Source organism: Eleutherodactylus coqui, chromosome 1, assembly GCF_035609145.1.
Source record: "Eleutherodactylus coqui strain aEleCoq1 chromosome 1, aEleCoq1.hap1, whole genome shotgun sequence".
In the NCBI taxonomy this organism is placed as follows: Eukaryota; Metazoa; Chordata; class Amphibia; order Anura; family Eleutherodactylidae; genus Eleutherodactylus; species Eleutherodactylus coqui.
The window spans coordinates 385,716,148-385,743,236 of record NC_089837.1 but is presented as its reverse complement, the minus strand read 5'-3'; the positions used below and the strand labels follow the sequence as shown (position 1 = coordinate 385,743,236).

The 27,089-nt window shown below is 41.6% G+C and overlaps 1 protein-coding gene across 4 annotated transcripts in view; it reads right to left on the bottom strand.

Moving 5' to 3' along the window:
- LOC136579225 (cohesin subunit SA-2-like) overlaps window positions 1–27,089 on the bottom strand; it is a 94,937-nt gene that overhangs the window by 37,265 nt on the left and 30,583 nt on the right. For all 4 annotated transcript variants that reach the window (XM_066579653.1, XM_066579644.1, XM_066579659.1 and 1 more), the window contains 10 exons: window positions 26,169–26,242; window positions 23,704–23,827; window positions 19,927–20,025; window positions 16,771–16,850; window positions 7,134–7,241; window positions 6,242–6,347; window positions 4,346–4,463; window positions 3,415–3,518; window positions 2,904–2,996; window positions 2,518–2,607 (listed from right to left, as the gene is read on the bottom strand). In XM_066579653.1, coding sequence (XP_066435750.1) covers window positions 2,518–2,607; window positions 2,904–2,996; window positions 3,415–3,518; window positions 4,346–4,463; window positions 6,242–6,347; window positions 7,134–7,241; window positions 16,771–16,850; window positions 19,927–20,025; window positions 23,704–23,827; window positions 26,169–26,242 — 996 coding nt within the window. The remainder of the gene's footprint in view (window positions 1–2,517; window positions 2,608–2,903; window positions 2,997–3,414; window positions 3,519–4,345; window positions 4,464–6,241; window positions 6,348–7,133; window positions 7,242–16,770; window positions 16,851–19,926; window positions 20,026–23,703; window positions 23,828–26,168; window positions 26,243–27,089) is intronic.

The window sequence follows — 27,089 nt, the reverse complement described above, 5'->3', positions numbered from 1 at the left end:
TCGGGTCCCGGCAGCGGGCAGGGAGCTGCGGGGGAGAGCGGAGCGGAACGGAGGGGAGATCTCTCTCTCTCCCCCTCGCTCCCTCCTGCTGACAGCCGCTACTCACCGCTCCCCCGCGCTGGCACCCGAACGTTTCATCTCAAGCGGGCAGGTACTCGCTAAAGGCAATGCTCGCTCGGGCAATTGCCTTTACCGAGTATACTCTCTCATCTCTATTAATTACCTTTAGAATACTTCACAATTCCTCACTGGTGTTGCTGGGCTCCCCTTCAGACTCTGTTCACAACCCTCCGAAAAAACTGTCCCATGAACAGATTGTCCAATCACAAGCCACTGCAGTGATGTGTGAAGCATACCGACGTCACTGCAGTAGGCTATGACTGATTGGTCTGTTAGGGTGGCTTCACATGAGTGTGTTTTTGTGCGTGCATACATTAGAAACAATGCATTCCCTATGGTGTGTTCACATGTCTGTGTTTTACAGGTACGTGCCTGTAAAAATAGGACATGCGTGCACCCTAGGGAATGCACTCATTGTCTTCAATGGAGCCGCAGTTGCTGCCAGCGGCTCCATTGAAGACAATGGTCTGCCGGCACCCCTGAATTGTTTTTCAGGCAAGAGCTTTACATATAAGCTCTTACCTGAAAAACAAGAGTTTTAATGTAAAAAAAAAAAAATACTAACCTGTCCGCCGCTGCCATGTCCCCGCGGGGATGAAGAACACATCTGTTGCATGCGGCAGATGTTTCCTTCATCCCCTCGAGGAAAAAGAATTCCCTGCTGCACCTGCCACATATGTAACAGATGCAGCAAAGGAATTCTTCATCCCTGCGGGAAATAAAGAATTCCCTACCACAGCTATAACAGATGACAGCTGCGGTAGGTGATCCAGCTGCCGGCATCCTGTAATTGTTTTCCAGGAAAGGGCCTTAAATGTAAGCCCTTTCCTGAAAGATAACAAAAAAATGGCGATAGAAATAAAAAAAAACAAAAAAAAACTAAAACCACCTTTCTTCAGCTGCCAGGGCTCAGCCGCGGCAGCATTCATCCATTCATGAAATCATGAATGGGTGAGTGCTGCCTCTGATTGGCTGAGTGCTGGGACCAATCAGAAGCAGCTCTCAGCTGTCATTCAATAGCTGAGAGCTGCCTCCGATTGGTCACAGTGCTCATCCACTCAGAGGCAGCCCATTTAGCAGGCGGGGATTTAAAATCCCCGCCTGCTGAATACTCCTCACAGCAGTGCAGGAGAAAGCTGGCTGGATGCGGCTGAGCCCTGGCAGCTGAAGAAAGGGGAGTATAGATTTTTTTATTTCTCTCACCATTTTTTGTTATTTTTCAGGGAAGGACTTACATTTAAAGCCCTTTCCTGAAAAACAATTACAGGATGCTGCAGCTGGATTCCCTACAGCAGCTGTCATCTGTTACAGCGTGGTAGGGAATTCTTTATTCCCCCGCAGGGATGAAGAATTTCTTTGCTGCATATGTCACATATGTGGCAGGTGCAGAAGGGAATTCTTTTTCCCCGAGGGGATGAAGGAAACATCTGTAGCATGCGGCAGATGTGTTCTTCATCCCCTGTGGGGACATGGCAGCGGCGGACAGGTAAGTATTTTTATTTTTTTACACTAAAACTCTTGTTTTTCAGGGAAGAGCTTATTTGTAAAGCTCTTCCTTGAAAAACAATTCAGGGGTGCCGGCAGACCATTGCCTACAATGGAGCCGCCGGCAGCAGCTGCGGCTGCATTGAAGGCAATACACGGACTGGCATTCACGCGTGTTTTTGCACATACATGGGTGCGCACTTATGTACGCACCTATGTACACACAAAAACACGCTCATGTGAAGCCACCCTTAATGCGATGTGTTGTTCCTATGGCCGATACATTGACATGCAGTAAGTAGGCAGAGATGTGGAGGCGGACCTGAACACCAGTAGTGAGGGAATGAAGAAGAACTCTGAAGCTAAGTATTTTGAAGAGTTTATTATATAACTGGGGAAAAAAACCTTTAAGCCCTAACAGCAGTCATCAGATTGCTGGCTTTCACATGCTTTTGATATGAAATACTAAATATATGTAGTTTCATGACAAATACTTACTACAGACACATGGCAAAAGCCCTAAATTGTGTAAATATTTTATCTTGGTAAACTGTTAGTAAAATATATTATTTTTTTAGGTGTATCAATTCTGTGCTAGTTTGAAATAATAGAATTAGCATGTGCACAATTGCTGGAAACGTGCTAAAAAGCGGGCATGTGTTACTACCCTTCGTCTACATGTACAGTAAGTACTGTAGGTATCATTAAAATAGATCATAGTCATAAAATGTTGCAAGTAAAGTAATCTTGCCACAGGAGTTCCCACCTGCTCACACCATATATTACAAAATACTTAGTTATACAATTAGTAGCCAGTGAACTGGATAGTCAAGTAATCAAAATCTATCTATACTGTGAGAAATAGTGAAGCAGACAGTTTGTAAGCAGACTGGTGATTAATGCATTACTTACTTTTTCCATATGGGCCTCAAAATATAAGTCTATATCAAAATACCGGGGGATTTGCAAAAGGTTTACCAATTTATCAGGATTTGTTGCAAACTGAAAAAAAAACACAAGAAAACAAGTGAATGCTTGCAGAATACTATACGGAAGTAGCACCAAACAAGAGTTGACTTTCCAGTTTTATGTACATAACAGACCCGTTCTACAATAAAATATTCGGCTACTTTCCATTATACTTTGTGTTTCAGTTACTCTCAGATCTCTACTTGATATAAGTGAATGTAAACATTCTTGATACAAACAATGAAAGTTTCAAGTCATTGGCAAATGCCGAGGAAGTGATACAAAAAATATAGCGAACATGAAGGAGCGGTGATCATATCTTAGGTTACCTTGATCAACAATAAGGGAAGGGTTTCTGCAAAGTGCTCAGTAATTCTCTCTCTGTCTTCCAGTTGTGCCTTCTTCTCTTTGGTGGAGAGGAGCTGATATAAAGAGCATTAGTGTGAATGCAGTAACTTACAGCTGTGCAGTAACATTAAAAAACCTTTAATGAAAAGAATGTACTATGTGTAACACAAAGTAAAGGCAGAAATATGATCCCCGTGATACAAACAGAATGGTGAACAGACCAGCAGAAATATGCACTATAAATACTGTAGACTTAGAGCTATGGTCTTGCAGCTGTTTGTATCCAGGGATTTCACAGGGAATATACTGACTACATAAAAAGAGAAGCAGCAACAGTTCACTGTGACAGTGCATGTATTTCATCACTCATCCCTACCAATTAGAATCGTCTTATCTGAATATTCTGTATAATTTACTGTTTAGTCACATGTTTTATATCAGAAGTAGTCAATACAATGTGTTTCTGCTTGGAAGTATAGGTAATAAACACACCTTCTTTGCTGTCCCTCTACCCATAGGAGGATGGCCTTCAACTGCTTGTCGAATTGTTGCCAACATGAGTTCTACTAACAAGTTTTCCTGAACTGCACTCAAACCTGAAAGCCAATAAAACTATTGTTAGATGTAGAAAATAAATATTAGATCAGTTGAAATCGACCTCCTCTCCACTGATCACACAAATGGAATCCTCATTAGTATCAATATGTAGGTCCTATACAGGCCCCATCTAGCTACGCAGCTTCCATAAAGCCCTTAGGTGAGCAGCTCTACAGTAAAATCAGGACCAATTTTTTCTTAGCATTCTCACTTTAATGACACCTTCGATTGATTTGCAATGTGATCTATATGTATTGTGCACAAGTACTACTCTAATTAATGGGAGTCATGCACAATACTTATTGTGAGTTGTATGGTTGCCTCACAAACTGTACCTCCCAATCCGCAGTTACATCTCCCCATATTCAATGTCAGATTGAGCAGAAGAATATGTCTAATATGTCTAATGGCAGGATATTAATAACTTGCTGACACAGAGATCACAAACCCACTGATCACTAGTTGGAAGGGACTGCACAGTTAGTAAAGAACAATAGGCCTTTCAGACTTTTTTGCTGCACCGCCACACTTCTCAGCCAAGGCTGTGCTGATCGGTGGAGGTCTAACTACTGGGAGCAGCATTGGCCCACTGTTATGGCAGATCCTAACTATAAACCCGGGGTTCACATGTGACAAAAACATTTCCAGCTCAGATTCACCAAAAATCTGTGTGCAAATTCACTGCAACTCCACAGTAAAATCTGCACATTACACATAGCACAGATTTTACCCTTTACATTGTGATAAACTACTTTAGTCATTTGTTCTCCACTGCTCTTCAAAACTCTGCACTGAAATCACATTATTCATTAGATGATGAGCTCACCAATTCTCTTTTCCACGGCATCTTGTAAGAGGATAGATGTCATACATGGCCAGTCTTTTAAAAAAATAGGTGTACAATCCCAGAGGCTGTCAACAAGGTACGTCACATGCTCATGGAACTGTAATAGAAGAATGTTCATTGGAAGTAAATTAGCATTAACTGGATTTGACATTATACCAGCTGCACATAAGCATGATGTAACAGGGTGAAAAAGTCAAAGAATGAAAAATTATATCAAAGCTAGCAGAAAACATCTCCACCCTGAATGAACTTTTACCCTACCCACAAAGATCAGGATGCTCATGATGGACTTCATGTACTATTACAATGTTTGTAATGGATGAACTTTTAAGTTGACAAGTTTACTTTGACACAAATGAGTACTTGTATGAGAATTTGATAATAAAATCCCTAAGGATGCATTCACACTGTATTTGCAGTATACACTCCATATGTGTGCTGGAAAACCTCCCGGGGTATATGTCAAATGTATCTATCAGTCTCCATTCACCTGACGGCACCCAAAAGAGTGTTGTTTTGGCCTATACTGGGCTAGTATACATTGTTATACCTTTTTGCTGTATATGATATCCTAGTTGACTACTTTACTCTATACAGGCATCATGTAATAAAGTAAACTATGGAGTATACCATTTTTCTTTTTAACATTGGAGCCAATGGGCAACATATGCCATTAAATGCCTAAAAGTGTTGCAATCCTCAGCTTAGTGAACTGAATTAGTGTTTGTCTCTCTGCTCAGACTGTCTTGTGTTTTTTCAAGTCTCAAATTTTTATGTGTGAACATTTATCTAGATCAAGAGGGGTATCCCCCCTCCCCTCTGCATCTGTATGCTATAATTATGTGCCATCCAAACTAGTTTCTGTCATTCATTAGTCTGATGAAGGGGGCGATATCCTGAAAGCTTGTGGTAACATGATGTATATTTGTTAGCCATTAAAAGGTATCATATCTACAAGTTTGCTTGGTTTCTCTTACTGGGAACAATCACACTTTACTCTACTGGCTAACACGGTGCCAAACGTTTTCTTCACACAAAATGCCTCCGAATGTATACCTCCGATGAACATGAAAATACAGTGTAAATGTACCTTAAACCACAACACATACATATACGTAAATTACAAATTGTCACTGTTGTGCTACTTTACTTTTTTGTTAAAACTTAAGAATTACTCGTTTTTAAAATTACACAATTATTAGAGATTAACAAACTTTTTAAAACTTCGGTTCGGTTGGTTTGCCAATCTATCAGGATCTGTTTGGTCAGAATTAGTTCTAACCAAACTGAGAGTTTAAAAAAAAAATTAAAACAAGTTCTGAACACTGTCTAAGATGATGGTGGTAGTCCTACTTCAATAGATGTAGCTCAGTGGTGAGTATTGTTGCCTTGCAGTGCTGGGGTCCTAGGTTCAAATCTGACCAAAGTCAACATCTGAATGGAATTGGAAAACTCTATGCAGATGTTGTCTTTGGTTAGATTTGAACCTAGGACTCAATCACTACAAGGCAAGAGTGGTAACCACTGAGCCACTATGCTCTTAACCTAGGACACTAGCACTTCAAGGCAACAGTGCTACCCACTGATTTGCATCCTGTGAAGAACAACAATCATCACCACCACCATTATAATCTCAGGACTCTTAGACAGTGTTCAAAACTAGTTGTAGGGGGTTTTATGAACTTCCGGTTCAACAGGAAAGAGCCACCTGACATTTGGGTTCTTGACGAACCAAATTTTTAACAAAGTTTAATCCAAATTTGGCTTCTACAGGTTTGGTTCGCTCATCTCTAGTGTTTATCATAATGATTATCATCATCACTATCATCAAGATCTTAATCATCACCAAAATGAAAATCTTCATCATCATCTTACATTGCTTTCAATGAAAAAATCTAAAAGCTTCTTCAACTGTCCTATTTTGTGCTCCGAGTTTTCCGTCTTCTCTGCATTTATTGGCTCTCTTATTGCGCTCAAATGTCTATGGATGATATATGAAAAATACTGCATTAGTGGAAATGCTCAAAAGTACAGTACAGAAGCAAAATATGATAAAGGATGAGTTCTCCATTAAATTAGCCACTGCATATATAGCAGTAATCTCACTAATACAATTTAGAACATCAGTTTACATAGTAATACACATGAAAATAGAGGAAAGATGCATGACAGAACAGATTGAAATCTAATAAAACAGCATATTATAATGCTCAACCATCATAAACACAATGCCAACTGCCTAAGTGTTAAAAATCACATTTTCTGCTACAGTAAATATTTCTGGTTGCCAGCACGGGTGTCACTTTACATTTAAAAGGGATATTAGCATTTAATAATATTCACTAAGATACATCATAATAATATGATCGGTGAGGGGCCAACTTGAGACCCCCACAGACTCAGAGATCAAAAGGACTCTGTTCCTTTTGGTAATTACTGTATTATTCACTATTATTCTAGTGAATGGATATGTGTAATAGTACAGGAATTGGGATTATTGTTGTACAGGGAAACCCTGAAGGAAACCCCCATCATTCTAAGGATCATGGAGTCTCAGCAGTTGGATCCGCAGCAATCAGTAAGTGATGGCATATCCTAGTAATATGCCATAATTTGCTATGGTGAGACAACCCCTTTAACAAAACTGGTTGCAACCGAAGTGTATTCTAGACTTCTATCAGATGTATATACATATAAAACCAAGTACTTGTTCAAGCACATGATCCTTTAAATTTCAACAGCCCATAACATTTTAGTACACAATTACCCTATGTACAAAAATTCTCCAGCTGCTGCAGCAAGTGGCCTGTGAGAGGCATACACAAACTGGTACAAGGTTTCACAATCCTCAGTGGTAAACAGATCTTCACAATTCCTGCAGGAAGAAACAGCAGCATCTATTATCTGAGATCCAATTTGAATTTGTTACAACAAAGACCAATAAATTCATTGTGCAGCTACACAATCTAAACGATTCTTCACTTTATCCAAAGACTTCATGTCCCCTGGCTGCTTCCTGGCAGTGCCACTCAGATAAGCACATCTCTGGTACGGAGGCTTTTTTTATTCTCAAAGGCCATTCTTAGTAATATACCGTATGCTGTTCAGTTAGATTTGTGCCAGATTATATAAGGATTCTGTACTGGAACTGAGTATGCACAATATAATACGGTGAGTTACTGAGATGTAACGGAGATATAGATGTGAGTGTAAACATATTTAATAATATAATACTTATTTCCCAGTTTAAGGCCGGCTGCACACGGCCGTGACGGGCTCCGCCGCGGAATTTTGCGGCGGAGCCCGTCACGGCGCCCTCCAGGAGACCCCATACTTACCTGCGGATCCGGCGTCCTCTCTCCCGCATGACGCTTCCTAAGGCCTCCTTCCCACGAACGGAAATCTGCTGCGTTGCCCGCAGCTATTAGGTTCTATTGAACCTAATAGCTCAGTGCTCACAGTGCAGAATTCCACTGCGGAATTCCGCACCGTGAAATCTCCCGTCCTCACCCGCGGCATGCTCTATTTGCTGCAGGTGAACGCGCGTACGGCTTCCATTGCAGTTAATGGAAGCCGTCCGTTCACGCTATCTTCCGCTGTAGCACAGCGGAAGATAGCGTGAAAACGTTTCCCTGCCCACCGCCGGCACGTCATGTGACACGGCCGGCCGCGTCATGTGACGCAGTGGGCGTGTCACATGATGCGGCGGAGGTGGGCGGGGAAGCGTCATGCGGGAGCGAGGAAGCCGGATCCGCAGGTAAGAATGGGGTCTCCTGGGGGGCGCCGTGACGGGCTCCGCCGCAGAATTTCGCGGCGGAGCCCGTCACGACCGTGTGCAGCCGGCCTTAGAAATCCATCAGTTCTTTTGCTAAGAGAATTTGTTAGTAAAAGTCAAAGTTATGTAAATGTAATCCATGAAACGTCTCCTCACATTACACATCAAGGGTGAAAATACTATGCCCTACAAACAGTTTTTAACACAACTCTCTCCACCTTAAAGAGGTTTTCCTGGCTCCAAAAAATGGACATATGCCTACTTAGTATTACTAGTAGATGTGGAAAATGCAATTTCTTTGTAAAATGCAGTTTTTAGCTGAGATCCCTGGTCCCCTCTGCATACTGCTATGCAATTTCATGACTTCCAGGAACAGCGTGTATTAGCAGTTTCAGAAATAAACTGAAAGCTACAAATCCCATATTGTCCAAGCAGCATAGAGAGATCAGGCACATATGCAATTTAACCAGTGATCCCACTATTCATCTCATTGAGCATGTACCCCGGCTAAAGCAACGTGAGCTGAGTAGCTGAGATTAGTAAACCAGCACAATGCATTGATTAATGACATGCAGTACACTGGGAAAGGTACTTTGCGCAGAACTCCACATGTGATGGATGTATGTGATATAATCCATCATGGGTACAACAGCGCTTAAAAAGGGGTACTCCGGGCACAGACTAACATTTTAAAATCTAACGTACATCATTACAATAAGTCATTCTGTATGAGGTTCACTGTACCTGGTCTAGACATTTTCTTCATTTTCTATCTATGTCACATGACCCTCCACCTGAAAACTATCTCCACTTCCTCTGACATCTTGTACACATTTGCTACTTCCTCCCCTGTCTACAGCCTCCCACATCCTGTGAGCAGTGCATGATGGGAGGACAGAAGCAGAAGCACCGCATGTATTGCTCATGTGCAGTTCAGAGTGCCGGAAGCTTCTGTCTGCCCGTTTCAGCAGCTCTCTCTGGAACTCGGTGAAAGGTAGGTTGGTGACAGTAAATTGTAGGACCTGTGAGCTGCAGGCGGGACTACGATGCTGGCCGATAAATAAGCTATTTGCATGCTGGAAGTAGTAGGTAACAATCTGTTACTGTGTTTACTGCGGAAGTGAAGTACAGACAGCGGCAGATCGGTGGCTGCACAGGATGAAGAAGATGGTCCAGAGCAGCAAGTAAAAGTTGATACCACTTAGCTATACCTCCTAGATTTAAGCATTTTCAAAAATGTCCATTTTGTGCCCGGAAAACCCCCTTAATACAGCACTTTAGACAAGTAAGCAAATTTAAAAGTTGTTCTTACAGCCCTTCTAAGAATAAAGCTTAAGAAAAAAGAAGTCTCAGGAAACCCCTTCACGACAAAAAAAAAGTTGGCTATGTAGACATTTCAAATATTTGCTAAAGATTTCATAGGAACATCTAATTGCAGCGTTTCTGACTTTAAAAAACTCAGTTTTGAAAGGCTGTAAAAAATGCTGCATATAAATCCAGCCTAAAGCAGAATTAATACATGTAACACTAAGACAAATAAAACCTAACCACCAAAATGACAAGATAATTATAATTATTTTTTTTACATTATTAGTCCAAGGTTCCACGTTAATGTTTGGCCACTTGACCTCAATGTTTCCCTACTGGACTCACAAATCTACCATGTTTGGAAATCTTGGAATCAGCACAAGACACCGGCAACTTTTACCCATAAGGAAACACTGAGGTTGCACAATGTTTGAGGTAGCCATCAATTCTATCATAACAATTAAAGAGTCCAATGTAATAGTAATTCTAGATTCAACTGTCTAGATCCAACCATCTGTTTACCTGTATTACTAGTGTTTCTGTAAAAAATTGAACATAAGACATAAGAAATGAGGTAAGCATGAATCTAACATGAACCTCAAGGGAATGTTTATTCTACATCAGTTCTATTGAGCAACACAGTAAACAGCCATCTGACAGAACTGCTTTCATTACTGACAAGACAGTGAGATTTCTTCTGAGAGATGGGCAGCTATTAAGTACCACAGTGTTAGGCTGAGACAAGGGCTGTCTATGTAATGATGGGGAAGAACTGTCTCCTTCCACCTGGCAAGGAGAGTGGTGGATCCCTCTGATCGATCCTAGATTTTTAACTGCTAGTGGTCTCCACATCTTAATGGAGACTCCAACAAGAGATCAATATTAGAGAGACAAACTAAAAAAAATGGAAAATTAACTGTAATTGACATATGCTCCACTTTATATTACATTCCACTGTAATAATGATGATCCCACATCAGTTATTTCACGCCACTAAATAATGTGTACTTGAATAAGTTCTAGTGTTTAGCTATATTTTGCAATTACACTGTAACCCAGGGACGTCAAACTCATTTTCACCAAAGGCCACATCAGCACTATGGTTGCCTTCAGAGGGCCGTTTGTAATTGGAAGAGCCTATTTTAAACAATATATTAAAAAGGAAGGGACGAGCAGATGGATCAGAGCAAGTCTAGTCTAGAAAAATTGGGGCACAAGGCCTCCAACATGGACACTTGACTCTAAACTGCCAGGTAGTCAGAGAAAAAGAAAAATTCTAAAATTATGGGAGTTAGCAGAACCTGGTGAAAGGTTCCCAAAAAGTTCCTTAGGGCAGGGCCCTTAGTCACTAGGTTAAGCAGAGCATAGCACATTGTTCTCTCTGATCTTATGCGCCAGTCACCTCACTTTATAATACAAACTGTGTCACCAGATCCTATTGGTCAGGCTACTCTCTCTGAGCTGTCATTCATTATTGAACCACTGTTCATTAGTCCTGCATAGATATAGCCTCACATTCGCTAGAAATCTAATGAACCCACCCACTTACTATAAAAAAGGTGTCAGCGCAGCACCTTTTTCACTATAGCCTACCTGAGTTCCCTTGATAAAGCCTTGTGGCAAAACATGTTGGGAAGGCATGTGTTATATGTCTTTTAGATTAGGTTTAGGGATTGCTCCACTATACAATATATGGATATTAGTGTATCTTGACGCCACCGGAAGTGTGGGTGGCGACAAGATACAGTCTTCTTGACAGGCTGGCCACTACCCCCGTCAAGTCCTGGCAATCACTAACAGCGCCTTAGCCAGTGTTGGAGTGGGCTGCGTACCCGGACAGTGAGGGAGCAGCGGCACACCGGCTCTCCCAGCCGCCTGCCTGCATTGTGCAGCGGTGGGGGAGACAGAGCAAGTGACGGCGGCAGAGCCGCTTCCCCATCGGGCTCCCTGCACTCAGCAGCGGTGCCAGATTTTGGGGGACCAGTGGCGGCCGCAGTGTTGTGATGTCTCACAGTGAGCAACGAAGGGAGGGGGTCGCGGAGGCCAGCGGCGGACAGTGAGGGAGCGGCGGGGATGGCAGAGCCGCTTCCCCATCAGCCTCCCTTCACTCTGCAGCAGCCGCCGACACAGAGAGAGTGGGGGACCTGCAGCCCTGACTGTATACTAGAGACTACTCTGACACTACTGATCTCTATAACAACTGTGTTCAATGCATAATCAGCATAGCAGCGTACTGGATAACAAAGCAACACAGTATACTAGCACAGCAGCTCATATGCTATATGAATATACATAGATCTCTGATATTTCCAGCCTATCTCACAACTGTGATTACGATATAATTAGCATAGCAATATAGTGAATCTTATATTTTGGCTGCTTCTTATAGCATCTCTATCAACTAACACCCGGTGCGTCACAGTATTGGCTGCCTGCAGTTATGTTGTTTCCCTGAGGACAGCATGCTGTGTGACTAGGACAGTGGCTATAAATGACTGCCCTTCCAGCTTACCTAGGAAACTTATAATCAGGCTGTTTGCACAGTACCTCTATAAACTCACACTTTTGTATCATACCCTTTCAGCCTGCCGAGCTAACATACACTTAGTTCCCTAACGTACATACTACACATCTAGTTCAGCCACCTACTCCTTTATTTTAAAGTGTCTTTGTCCTTTTTTAAGTGCATATCGTATATTAATAAAGTATACAATTTATTATTTTTTGCTCTGGAGGGTATAACCATTAGGCTATTCTCTTGCCTCTGGCAATTTTCTTGGTAATTGTTTGTTGAGCCAGGTATACCCTAGGGATGTCTCCTTTCCTTACAACACGTTTCAAATTTGACAAGTAACAAGAAAAGTTATAAACTTCTTGCGCAAACTTGTCGCATGTTACTTTTTGGGTGCAATGCATGCCATAAACTGACATAATCGGATTAGTAAATGTGGACTGTACATTTCATTCTTTAGGCAACTTATGGCTTATAAAACACCAACATTGACATTTTTTCTTGAGTAGAAAAAGATCATATACTGCCCTCTAGTGACAGATCATATAGTTACAACTGAAACCTGGACGCAACAATAAAACAAGTAAAGATGAAGAGATTTTTTTAATTATTAACTAGGCTAACCAGAGTAGTAGTATAAATTGTCATTGAAAAAAAAAAAGGTCAAAGAGAACAAAAGATACAGTGCAGAAAAGATTCATCTGTCAGGTTCAGTAATTTTTCTTTGAACTACAATTAAAGGTTTCTGCTATAGGCTGGTCTTTAGATTTGTGATCCTTTGCTTGGATGACTGGACCCTCAGGTAGCTTTTCACCCTTCATAAGCTTGATGATATTAGGCCTTTTGTTCCATTTACAGTCCATTAGGCATTTTGGTGATAGAGCAAATAAAGATAAGCCATTTATTTCTACTAGACAAGTCTTCTTGTTGCCAATGAAAGCCAATAAGGTAAAACACATAGCTCATAAAGTTAAGCCACCTTTATAAATGAATCTGTCTGAAGTCGAATTGTTGACATTATTATTACTATAAGTATACAATGACAGAGTCTCTTGCTTTAAAATGCCGTTAACATTTTTTAGAATTTGCTCATTCACCTGATCGCTGCTCTTTCAGGGGATCGTGCGGGGATATGGGAAGGACTGAATGATCACTTTTTATGTAAAAACTTGCAAAACGACTGAACTGCATAAAATGAAGCATAAGTCACATGGACAATTATTTAAATCCACTAGTGGCCAATATATCATCATAAAAACATAGTATATCAAGAGAAAAGAGAAGTACATGGAATCTGAACACACCGAGACACATTTTATTATGTAGTTCAATCGAAATATTAATAAAGCAAAAAAATGCATCATTGTGAATGGGAAGCAAAAGAAGGCATAAAAAACTAAAGAAAAGAATGGGGAGAGAAAAAAAAAAACATAAAAAACACATGAATGTGAATGAGAAGCAAAAATAAAAGCAGTAAAAAGGCATGTGTTGCTGAAGCTTTTTTTTCTACTCAGACCGTACATTTCTATACAATTTCTGATTCCTATTCACATTTATGCGTTTTTTAAACCCTTTTTTTCCCTTCCCACTCACACTTTTTACGTCTTTCCTTTTGCTCCCCATTCACACTTGTTTTTTTTTTCCTTAGTAATATTGAGATACAACTAGATAACAAGAGGTGTCTAGTTGTGATCAGATTCCATGTATAGTTCTCTTTCCTCTTGACATACAACTCATTGTAAAAAATAAAAATCAAGCACCTAAAAGCAGTCATCAGAATGGAATAAAATTTTCTATGTGCGATTGTAAGGTTGATATAAGAAAGTGATTACACTATCAGAGCAAAAGGACAATTTAGTGTAGAAAACTGACCCCTAGAAGGGAGGCTCTAGTACCCTGTTGTACAGCCTCTAGCTTGGATGCAAGATGTGATATGGGCAGGCATGTAGGCTCTAGTACCCTGTGGTACCATCTCTAGCTTGGATACAAGATGTGATACGGGCGAGCATGGAGGCTCTAGTACCCTTTTGTACTTCCCCTAGCTTGGATGGAAGATGTGATACAGGCATCATGGAGGCTCTAGTACCCTGTTGTACCACCTCTAGCTTGGATACAAGATGTAATACGAGCAGCCATGGAGGTTCTAGTACCCTGTTGTACCGCCTCTAGCTTGGATACAAGATGTGATATGGGCAGGCATGGTGGCTCTAGTACCCTGCTGTACCTCCTCTAGCTTGGATACAAGATGTGAAACGGTCAGGCATGGAGGTTCTAGTACCCTGTTGTACCACCTCCAGCTTGGATACAAGATGTGATACGGGCGGCATGGAGGCATACAGGTTTCAGATGGTATCCTGTGATATATCTGTCCACATTTGCTGTGACTCAGCCTCTAGATCGTGTAAAGTCATAGGCTGTCAAAGCTGGTGTCCTGGATGGTCCCATACAGGTTCTATTGGTGATAAATCTTGTGACCGTGCAGCCACAGAAGTGTGACAATGTTGTGGGGACATTCCTGTGACCCCCTTGCTGTGTGCGGCTGAGCATTATCCTGCTCGAAGAAGTCTCTTGGAAGCCGCTAGGGGAGGAACACATGGCTGCAGGATATCCTGAACATATCGCTGAGCTGTCATTGTCCTTCATATCACTACTAGTGGTGACCGACTGTCCTATGCCATGGCCCGTCACACCAGCAGTGGGGGCAGTGTGCTGCTCCACAGTAAAGGTAGGATTGAGGGTTCATCTCGAGGTCTCCAGACACGAACACGGCCATTGTCAGTGCTCAAACTAAACCTGGATTCATCGTTGAAGACAACCCTGTTCCAATCCATAACAGTTCAGTTTCGTCACACGACACCATTGCAAGTGAAGGCAGTACATGTAAGGGGCGCAGCAAGACCGAATATCCTTCAGCTAAGCACCTGGAAATGTTCCAACACACACAGGGGCCTATAACGATGGTGCCAACTGTCTCAGAATGGCAAACAACAAAACAGTTGGAGCTGCTCATGTTTGTTGGACAATCAGATGATCCTCTCTACTGGTGGTCTGTTGAGGACATCCTGAGCCCATTCGTGTTGTGTGTGTACCCTCACACACTCACTCGTCTCAACACCTCCAAGTCTGGTCAAAAACTCTGTTAACAGGGCGAAATTTCTTCAATTGCATTGTCTATTGGTCAACATGATCTACACAAGTGCAAAAAGAGGTCACTACACACAAGTAGCCTCTGAGAGCCTTTTTATAGGCCAAGGGTAGTGCCTCAGGTGACAAGACCGATCATCTAATCTGATTTTTTTTTTACAAAGAGCGCACTATAGTTTTATGATGCTACATATTTGCCACATAGGCTCTCTCACAGGTGTACATGTCCCACGTATTATATGGACCTAAAATATGCAGCACACTAAACAGGCATATACATGCGTATTTGCTGCGTATGTTAAATCCCCATAGCCTATATCGGTGCATATTATGTGCGTAATATGCACCAAAATAGGAAATGTATATACACACACATGAAAAAAAGGAGGTTGAGTGGCCCAATAGAAATGAATGGGCTTTTAGCACAGAGTATTACATGCAGGAAAAATACATGCGTAATATGTGGGACAAATACACCTGTATGAGTGAGCCCTCAGTAGATTAAAATAATTATAATTGGGAAAGTGACTAATTATGTTTCCTGTGCATTAACTCTTTTCAATCCAGTGTCAGACCTCGTCAGACGTTGAGATTTTCCTCCGCGGAAGGACGAGGTCCAACACATGTTTCTGAAACTATGCAGAAGAGAGCTACTATATATATGTATATACACATATACACACACACAGTGGATATACATATTAACTTACGTTTACTTTAAGAAAATGCTAATAAAAGCATCATGACAGTTCATTTTTGTGTGTTTCTGTTGAGTAATTCCAAGAACTCCACATTGTGTGTTCCCACCCAAAATAAATAAGAGCTGGGGAGGACCGAGTAACAGAGGAATTGTATTGGAATGGGTTAAGGGGTGTTTACGAGCTTTTATAGCACTTTGGAAATTTACTATGAGTATGAACCAAAATTTTCTGGTTCGAAACGCGTAAAAGCGCTCCCATTTTTATCTTATGCTCCTGTATTAGCTGGGCTTTTAACAAGATGGAAGAAAAGTTTTATGTTTGCTATAGTGCTGGAAGATTTGCAACTTTTGTTTTTCTTCTGTCCACGGCCGAAGCAGCTTTCTCCTTCCCTGCACCGCCTTGTAATTTACAAGTACTGAATTAGGTGGTGGTGAGCCGACATACCCCCTTTTTTCTTATCATGAGTCTTGAGAGGATTCCTCAAAAGGTACCCCAAAGAACATTTTTAATTCATGATGAGAACTATTTTTTAATCTAATAATTGAACGACACCTTTAGATTTATTAATGCAATTGGTATCTCTAAGTCTATTTCATGTGTAATTTATAAAACAATAAGGGTTCTGTGTACTTTTGTAGCCATTCTTTTCTTTTAAGCAATGCATCTAAAATAAAAAATAAAGCAATGTTTCATATAAAGCTTTAAAAAATCCTACCATTTTGTGTATACAGATCTTATCAAGACCTAAGAATAATACCAGTGCAGTCAAATGGTCGCTCACACTTCCATATTTATATAGAAATTCTATGCAGATTTTATATTACATTACGCACAGTAACCTTTTTATTGTCTTTCTTATTTGAGTATACAGCTTCCATAAAGACCTTTGTATCTCCATGCTTATTGATGATAAACAAATGATACACCAATAAGGAAATAAACTGATAATGTATAAAATATATACCTTAACATATGAACAAGGAGCCTCATTGCTTGAACACAGACTTCATGATCCTTATCTAAGGTCATTGATATAATGCGATCCTAAAAGTTACAAAACAAAAAAATTCATATACGCAATAAAAAGAAGGATAAAGTATGGATGTTAGTAGATGTTAGACGTTATTACCGCATCATAAAAATAAGTGATAATAACTGAAGAACCTACAAAATAGATGTAAATATGATTTACTGAACAAAAACACAACAACTGTTTTTAGATTGTTTGGATTAACCCCTTGAGTGGCAAGCTTGGAAGTTTTCCGGGACGAGCTCCACTGCCCATAGTGATATAGCTCAGAAGATTTTCGGGCTATGTTTCACTATGGGACCTGCAGAGCACAATACCATACGCTGTGGCAGTGTGCTCTGCCTGCACAGGCCAACAGAGAACAGTGCAGGACTTTAAAGAAAGATGCAGGAAGATATTACCAGTCTGCCAGCAACTTCCCCCTTCTTTTTTAAACTCCTGCACTGTTTTGTTTACAGGTTGCCACGGAGACCATCGGCTTGTCTGAAGCAGGCCAATAGTCTCTGTGGCAGGGTAAGGGCTGGTGCTTGGCTGTTAGAGGATAGCCGAGCACCAGCTCTTACACAGCATCTCTGCTGTTTAACTCTTTACATGCCGCGTTCTATGCGACCGCAGCATGTGAAGGGCTGACACCATCGAACCCTCTCAATGTGATCAAGGGGTCCTGATGGGTCTCTGTGGAAGTGCTCTAAGAAGACAAAAAATTTTAAAAAAGGAAAAAAAAATTAAAAAATTGTAAAAAAATTTTTAAAAATAAAAACACCTTTCTCCCTTTACTTTGTAAAAAACAAGAACAAAATTACACATGTGATATCCCTGTGTTTGTAATGACCCAGAGAAGGAAGTTATTTAACCCCTTAATGACGCGAGTCCTTTCCCCCACCCCCCTTTTCATTTTTTCCTCCCCTCTTTTAAAAAATCATAACTCCTTTATTTATTCATCGACGTGGCTGTATGAGGGCTTGTTTTTTGCAGAATAAGTTGTATTTTTCAATGATAGTATTTATTGTACCATATAATGTACTGAAAAACTTTTTCAAAATTGCAAGTGGAGTAAAATGAAAAAAAAAAAACGACATTCCACCATCATTCAGTGCGTTTTGTTTCTACGGCACACAAAATGCAACAAAAATGACCTGATAACTTTATTCTATGGGTCAGTGCGATTACTACGATACCAAACTTGTATAGTTTTTTTTTTGTTGTTGTTGTACTACTTCTATTTTTTTCAAAGACATTTAATTTTTTTAATTATTTTCTGCTGCATATTCTGCGCGCAATAACTTTTTTATTTTTCCGTCGACGTACTTGAGCAAGGGCTCATTTTTTGCTGGATGTACTGTAGTGTACGTTAGTACCAATTTGGAATACATACAACTTTTTGATCGCTTTTTATTGCATTTTTTCTGGGAGACAGGGTGACTAAAAAAAGTGCATTTCTGCTGTTCTTTATTTTTTTTTTCGGACTATGTCCACCATGTGGGATAAATAATGCACTACTTTGATAGATCGGACTTTTACGGACGCAGCGATACCAAATATGTACTTTTCTTTTATGATTTAGATTTTTTTATTATAGATATGGCAAAAGGAGGGTGATTTAAACTTTTATTACTTTTTTTTTTTTTTTTTTTTTTTTTAAACCGTGAAAAAGTTACGACAAAGAAAAAAACGATTACAATTTGGTATTGGCATAATCGTACAGGCCTGTAGAATGACTTTAATACATTATTTATACTGCTCAGAGAATGCAGTGAAAAATAAAAATAAAAAACATGCCAGAATTACAGATTTTGTTAATCTTGCCCCTAGAAAAAATGGAATAAAAAGCGATCAAAATTTTACATGTTCCAAAAAATTTGATAAACGAAGACGGGAGTTCATCCTACAAAAAACAAGGCCTTCTAGGGCTCTGGCAATGGAAAAAAATGAATATGGCCTTTGGAATGTGGTGACACAAAAGCAAACCTTTAAGAAAAAAAAGTTTTAAATGTACAAAAATAGCAAAACATAAAAAACTGTATAAACTTGGTATCGTTGGAATTGTGCGACTCAGAGAATAACATTATCACATCATTTATTCTGCACGCTGAACGCAGTACAAATGAAATCCAAAAAACAAATGGCAGAATTTATTTTTTCCCTCAATCTTCCTACAAATGTTTTTACGAAAGTTATGCAATACATTATATATACCCCAAAATGATGCCATCAAAAAATACAACTTGTCCCGCAAAAAACAAGCCCTCATATGGCTGTGTCATTGGAAAAATGAAAAAGTTATGGCTCTTGGAACGCAACTGCAAAATTAGTTGAAATTAAATGATTGGCCCATTTAAAAAACCTGCCCTAGTGGGAGTGACAGGGTGGTAAGAAACCCGCCACTCAAGAGGTTAAAGGTTAGAGTTGTTCGACCTTTCTTTCACATTCTTCCTCCCACTGCCCCAAACAATAGTTTTTTAAACAACTCACCATGCTTTGGCTCCACTTCATGCAGCCGTGATGTCACTGGGTCCTCAGCCCTGGTGACGTCCTGTATATATGATACATGGGCTTCTAATATAGAAGCCCTGGCCTGTTCACTGATGACGTCCAATTGTGGGTCCTCATACTGACTGCAATGATTACGTAGGTAAACAGCCAATGTGTACAGAAACCAGCTACAGTGGGGTCCGTGGAGAGGTAGGTGCTTCTGGGTGCTATTTGTTCACTACTATGTGATCCTCCCTACTGCCATCAATGATTTTTTTTAAATCAGAAAACCCATTTAACCCTTTTCCAATTCACTGTCTGACCTCTTCCTACATTCTGATTGAAGCTTGTACAGCTCCAATGTCAGAAGACGTCCGACAGGGTGTTCTTGCCTCTCTGGTGCGCACACACTCACTGGTGTTAGCCAGGAGATGGCACCGTTGTATAACAACAAAAAGAAAAAAGCCTTTTAGGAAACCCTGAATCAAAAATTGGATTGGAATGGGTTAATGCACGGTACTGCAATTTTATGTGAATATGAATTTTTCACACCTGCACATTTATATGGTATAAACTGCTGCGAAATCTAAATAATTAAAGTTACGCAAACGGTTTTACCTTGAATCTGGTTGTAAAAAGATCCATTTTGGAAACAAAATCCCTTTTCTCATAAAGGCCCTGCAGTGCAATTAGACTTCTCAAACGCACTTCTGGGACCTACAGGCATCAATAAATTATGTAGTTAGTGCAGAAGAAGAACAATATGAAATTGTTGCAGTTATACAGAAGTATTAAACAAGCAACAGTTATTAGTTGAGCTATAAAGCAAAATTCACACAGCCGTATACATGTGAAGCTCACGTGCAGCTTGCACTATATAGCACACAACCACCTGTCCATGCGCTATCCAATCACCATCAGACCATGGGAAAAATTGTACTTTTGAATAGCCTCATAGACTATTATGGGGCCATGTGCTATCCTTTTAATGCAGCTGTGTGACTGGGTCCTAAAGCTAAATCTTCAACATTAGGTACCAAATTCTCAAGTTCAGCATATTAAAGGTAGAATCACTGATATTTGAAAAAATTTATAGCCTACATAAAAAAATGATTGATGCTTAATTCAGAAACATCATCTTATCCATGTAAATATGCGCAGATAGTGCTGCAACTGAGGATCTGGTTAAACCAAACTTGAGAGTACTGTCTTAGGCCTTAGTCACACGGGCGTTTTTTCACGCGATTTGCGGATCGCATGACGGATGCGCATCCGCAAATCGCGTGACCGGTGCGCGCAAGTCGCCCGCAAATCGCCCGAAAAACTCCTCCTAGCCGAGTTTCATTAGAAATGGGCCGGAGCTGTCCAGCGCATTGCATTCAATGGAGACGGCAATAGAGCCGGCTCCATTTAAAGCAATGCGCTGCGGGCGAGCCCGGGATGAATTGTCGGGAAGGGCTTAAATATATAAGCCCTTCCCTGCAATTCATCCTAAAATGTGTAAAAATAAAAAATATATATATACTCACCTTCTCCCGGCAGCCGGAGCTCCGCGCGGCCGTCCTGCAGTGGGTGTGAAGGGGGTGTGAGTCAGACCTGCCCCCTGATTGGCTCAGCGCTGAGCCAATCAGAGGCATGTCTCACTCACACCCATTCATGAATTCATGAATGGATGTGAGTCAGACCTGCCCCTGATTGACTCAGCGCTGAGAGGCAGCAGTCACTCCCCCATTCATGAATTCATGAATGGGTGTGTGAGTGTAACCTGCCTCTGATTGGTCAGGGCTGTGACCAATCAGAGGCAGATAATTCAGCAGGCGGGAATTTTAAAGCCCCGCCGGCTGAATAGTGCCGAGAAGCAGTTCAGGAGAACTGACAGCGGCCGCGGCTGGACTCCGGCTGCAGCGGAAAGGTGAGTATACAATTTTTTTTATTTTAACACATTTAAGGATGAATTGCAGGGAAGGGCTTATATATTTAAGCCCTTCCCGACAATTCACCCCGCGCACGCCGGCAGCCCATTGCTTTCAATGGAGCGGCTGTATTGCCGGCTCCATTGAATTCAATGGGCAAACATCGTTCTTCTCTGCCACAGCTGTTACAGCTGTGGCAGAGAAGAATGATTTGTCTTCTATATGTTCTCAATGGGGTCGGCGCTGCTGCCGCCGGCCCCATTGAGCGCATATAGAGAAGAGAACAGGAATCGCAGATGGTTTTATAAAATCGCCGGACGCATGCGCATGCGCAAATCGCGGCTAAAAACGCCCGTCTGACTAAGGCCTCAGGGCACCTGCACACGGACGCATTCGCACTGCAGAATCCGGAGCAGGCGTTCTCCTCTGGATTTCATAGCAAATACCACCCATAGCATGCAATGGCAATACGCGATTTCATGTCCACAAGCGAAAATCAATTGCGACTTTTCGCTCGTGGAGGAGAAATCGCAGAATGCTGTGGATTTTGTGCAGCCTTCGCATGGACGGCTGCCATTGAAGTCAATGGAAGCTGTCCTAACCGCGGCCCTTCCGCAATCATCATTGTGGAAAAGTTACGGGATCCACGTTATCGCCTAGCGATGGCGCAGCCTTTTCTGTACTGCGCATGTGAGCTGTCCGGCACATCAATAGAATAGAAGACACCAGACAGGTACACGAGGGTCAGCGACAAGGCACAGAGTTGGATTTCGCTGTGGGATCCCATATGCGGAATCCGACCAGCCTGTGTGCAGTTGGCTTTACTAATACATCTACAAAATATTATTTACCATGCATACATCTACTGTATGGAATACAGGCAAATATCTCTGTGACCTTATGCTAGGGATGTATATCATAGATACATGCACCTGCTCAACCTAGAATAAAAGCAGAAGGGGAAATAAAAAAACTAGGTAGTCAGCTACCTGCATGGTGAGAGGATGCATCTATATGCACTCCTCAGTCAGTAAGTAACGGCCATTTTCTGTGATTGTTTTTAATTCTTGATTTCCCCTTCTGTGATGCATTTATATTAGTGTAGGGACCGACTACAACGCAAGGAACCGTGAAGTGGTTAGTGGGCTCATGTATCTTGGCCAACATCCAACCAATGCCTTGCATTTATTATCTATCATTCACATGCAGTGTAGCATTGGGACTCCAGGGGGAGCCCAGGGTGGCATTACCAATGTGGTTCACTGATGGATATGCAGGGCACCGCGCCGAATTATCATGGCGTCATTAATAGGTTGCTGGTCTGCATGGTGAACTACATATGTCAGAGTGGTCTGGCACCCTGTATCCACTATGTGTGGGAGTATACACCAAGCATCCACCCCCCTCATTATCAAGAGGCAGTGTGAGTGGGTGTCTTATCGGTGTCTTGCACAGGTGTTATTGGCTCCTCCATTTGGTAGTCAGCTACCTGCATGGTGAGAGGAGGATGCATCTATATGCACTCCTCAGTCAGTAAGTAACGGCCAGTAGAATAAAAGCAGAGAGCAGGCCAAAAATAATAGACAAAATATTACATGTTACTAACCCATATAATATCAAAATATAACATGTTACTAACCCATAGAATAACAGCTTTCCCATATTCTGCTCCTGCACTCATTTTTAATATGCATGTTATTTGTTGATGAAATAAGGGCTACTTCACACTTGCGAGAAAACCGCACGATTTTTAAGCGATGCCAGAGTGAGTGAAAATGCAGACTTATGAAACAAATGATTTTGAATGGTTTCATTCCCATTTGCGATGTTTCCTGTCCTACGATGTTGTGAGATTTGAAAATCACAGCAGGTCCTATCTTTCTGCATTTTGTGATTTTTTTTTTCCCTCACCCATGTTTCTCTATGGAGCCCCCGATTTATCACATTGCAATACACGAACTTGCGATGTTCGTTCAATGCGTTTTTAAACATTAGAAAGTCCTATTGTCTTTCGCGCTCAAAAATCGTGGGCGGCAGCGATGCGATGCAAGATTATTCTCTGGAAAAAGCATGGCTGACGCTTAAAAAATCTGTGTACAAAAATTTGATTTTGCCGCGATTATCTCGCAGTGATGTTGCGATCGCCAGTGTGAAGGAGCCCTAAAGATGTATATTTTATCTCTTACATTTGGTCTGTCCTACTACTTGTAGATTGTATATATGTTCTGGTTGGAAGAGGCTTGAGTGGCAACTGTACATCTGTTCATCACTGGGAAGAGCAAAAAGTGAAAAAAATCGAACACAGCTGAAAATTTTGCTGATGAGGTCTACCAACTCCGACACACATTTTACTGCAGATAGACGGAATATTCTGCTGCAAGTTGCAGGATGTTCCAAGAAATCTCTGGTGATATAAGTAGCTGAAGTCAGACAATTATCAGTCAAGAACTACATCACTCAGAAAATTCCATTACACACCCACCTTATCGTGTAGCATCCAACCAATGTACTTTAAGTAACTGTCATTCAAGTAAGTATGCGGGTACATTTTCATCCACACACCAATTTCCTCTATGCATAATGCTCTGATCTCAGAAACAATATCCCTGTAAAAAGAAAAAAAAAATAAAGTAGCGCTCAATCAGTTTTTTTGGCATATGGAATGGTAACTCACCAGCAATACTTTAGCTGTGCAATTTGTTTTATTCATACATTTTGAAGCCTTTCATTCTGGGCCGGTGTAATCATATGATCCCAGTCTGACCATCAGTTCACAGCTTCCTATCAGCTAATTAATGAATCGTTCATAAATCAGCGAGAATAAGAACGATTATCGTTCAGTCTAAATGCATGCACGACTGAATGACGAACGATAAATTAGTTTATTGTTCAGTTTCAACATGCATAAAAACTGAATGGATCGGCCTGTGTAAACAGGCAGCAGTTTCTGTGAATGGAGGTGGGCGACCGGAACGATCCCCAGCACGCACCGCCTCTATTCACTAGCATTGATCAATCCTGTATAAAAGCATAGGAACGATCACCGCTGGGATGATCTATCGGGCATCTGTGCCCAACAGGTATTCCCGTGTGTGGGAGAAACTATAATGTCTTCTATCCTCCATCTTGTCTTGCACCCTATTCTGTGTTTTTACATGTTGTGTATCTTGCTTAGCATGTATCCAGATGTCTTGGCATATGAAGATGACAATCAGAGGACTGCAATGTCATTTTAGAAGGCCTCCTGACGAAAGCTTTAGGCAGCCCCCAGGAAAAAAGTGGAAGGGGGCAGGGGAAGAGAGAAGTGCAAGTGATTAAAGTTGGACTAACCTTAGAAATATACTTTCTCCTGCATAATTAGTCTGCTGAGTATACCATACAATAAATAGTTCCATCTATTTATTATGTAAACCTCTTTCTCTGTATATATATATATATATACATATATATATATATATATACACATATATATAAATAATCCTTAAGATGAATGAATACATATATGAATTTAACCTTGTAAGACCTAACCAATTAATGATTACTAAGCACTGCCAGAAATGCCCATACATAAAGGTGCATTTAGACACAAAGACGATCTCTCAAAAGATGGCTTTTGAGCGATCATTTTGCATAATCTACTAATTGGTATTAATGCCTACTAGTACCAATTAGTAGCTTGTGAGCCACTGGGAGCGGAATTTATTCAGAGGTCCACCTGCTGTTTTCTGAATAAATTCTCTTGGTTCTGACTGCAGGGCTGACAGTTGAGAACACCTGAGACAAGGTAATCAGTTGTTATCAGCGCTCCCCGGTCGGAACACAGGGTGCGGTCCGTCTTATCAGCTGTGGCATTACACCGCATGCGCACACCGGAGCCGGCGGCTGGGTGAGTGACGTTTCCACCCGTGTGCAGGCGGCCATAAAATAGTAACAGATATGGCCACTAGAGGGCTCTATAACAGTGTTTTGGCAGAAAAAGCGTGCCTCAAGTTGTTAAATCAGGAAACGCCTGCCACCCTATCTAAGAAGAATGACACCTATGTACTGATGCCCAGTACATTAGACCAAATAGAGAGGGCCAAAGTTGATGTTTAGTAGGTTGCCAGAAGACAAGGTGTTACTTTGTGTACCGTTGTAATGGACAGTGTGAAATACTGCGAACTGTTGCTGAGAATTAATAAAACTGGTGTGTTCCTGAGAGTGGCGCCAACCATCTTGAGTGGAGAAGATGGCAATCCTGGGTAGTGACTAATTGCCTAAGGTCACAGACCCTATCTATGACTAAGGGCTCTTTCCCACGAGCGTAAGCGTTTTTACGCCTGCCCGCCAACACCATAAAAACATGTGAAAGGGCGCACAAATCTAACATTTGTGCGTCGTTGAGACAGCACACACCCGGCGCATATACGCCAAGGCCGCAATGCCGTTGCCTCCCCTTCCCTCTCCCTCATAGGCTCACCTCCTCTCTCCTTGCCTCTGGCTGTTTGTAATTAGATTGGGTGGGATGGGGGCGGAGCTAAGCACCCACCCCCTCTCTACAGCCAGCAATAAAAGGGGGCAGAGTGGGGAGGCGCCCCCTCCCATTGTAAACAGCAGGAGGGGAGGAGAGAGGAGGAAAGAAGAGGGAGGGAGTTTAAGAGTCACGCTGCTAAACTCCCTCCCACTTCCTTCTCCAGCCGCTGTCATTGGCTCCCATAGGAGCCTATGCAGTGGCTGACGTATTCCGGGCACAAAGATAGTTCCAGGACTATCTTTGCTGTTAGGCGTAAAAGTGGCTGGCGCTATATTTGCCGGCCGGGCACTTTTACACCGGGGGAATACCCCTTTGTGATCTGATGCATTGGAATCCAATGCATCAGATCGTAGCGTATATCGGCCGACTGTAAAAACAGCGAGCGATATATGCTCGTGTGAATAAGCCCTGAGCGTGCTAGGAAAATTACTTACCGATACCGTTGCAAAAAAGTTCCTTTAAACAGTGCATCCATCATATCTTCTATCTCACGATGCCTTTGTTGCAACTAAGCAAAAGGAGAAATCTCCAGTAAGTATTTACATCAGAATACATAACTTTTATACTACTTTGCCAGTTTACTATTGGTTTATCTATGTAGTTATTTCCATTCCAATCAGGCATTCATATGATTTGCTGATTTCCCTACACGAGTTTCATCTGAAAGCAAACAGGCACTATTTATATGGAAATGAAAGAGGTGGTCACAGACCCTTCTTAAAGGCTATGGAAACCTTTGTGCATAAAATATCAAGTTCCTGCACTTATCTGTTTTTTGCATTGAGCTTTCATTTTCATGCATTTAAAAAGACTTCTACTTGATATAAGGCTCTGCAATGATCATGATTCTGGCTAAGGGGTGTTCCCAGGAGAAACGATTGGTAGTAGAACAGATAAGCACAGTACAGGTAATTATAATACAGTAGCTTCAGGGCAACAAGTCAGGCTGAATTATATGTGGCATCATTAATAGGTTGTAAGCATGCATGGTGCACTACACGTACCATGTGGTCTCACACCCTTTGTATGCTTTAGGCCCCCTGCACACGGGCGGAAATTCTGCAACGGGATTTCCTGCAGAATTTCCGCCCGTGCACGCCTGCATAAGATTGCATTACAATACGCAATCCTATGCAGACGGACACAATTTGTCAGCGTGAAATCCCACGCGAAAAACAAATCGTGGCATGCTCTATTTCTGTGCGGGTCTCGCAGAGGCCAGCTCAGAAATGTCACTCCCGGGGCACCAGCTCTGCTCTGCGCATGCGCCAGCTGGCCGGCAGCACATCAAAGAGCCGTAGCCACAGGAGAGGTGAGCGCCGCACTGGTCCCTGCATGGGCTCGGGTCGGGTCCC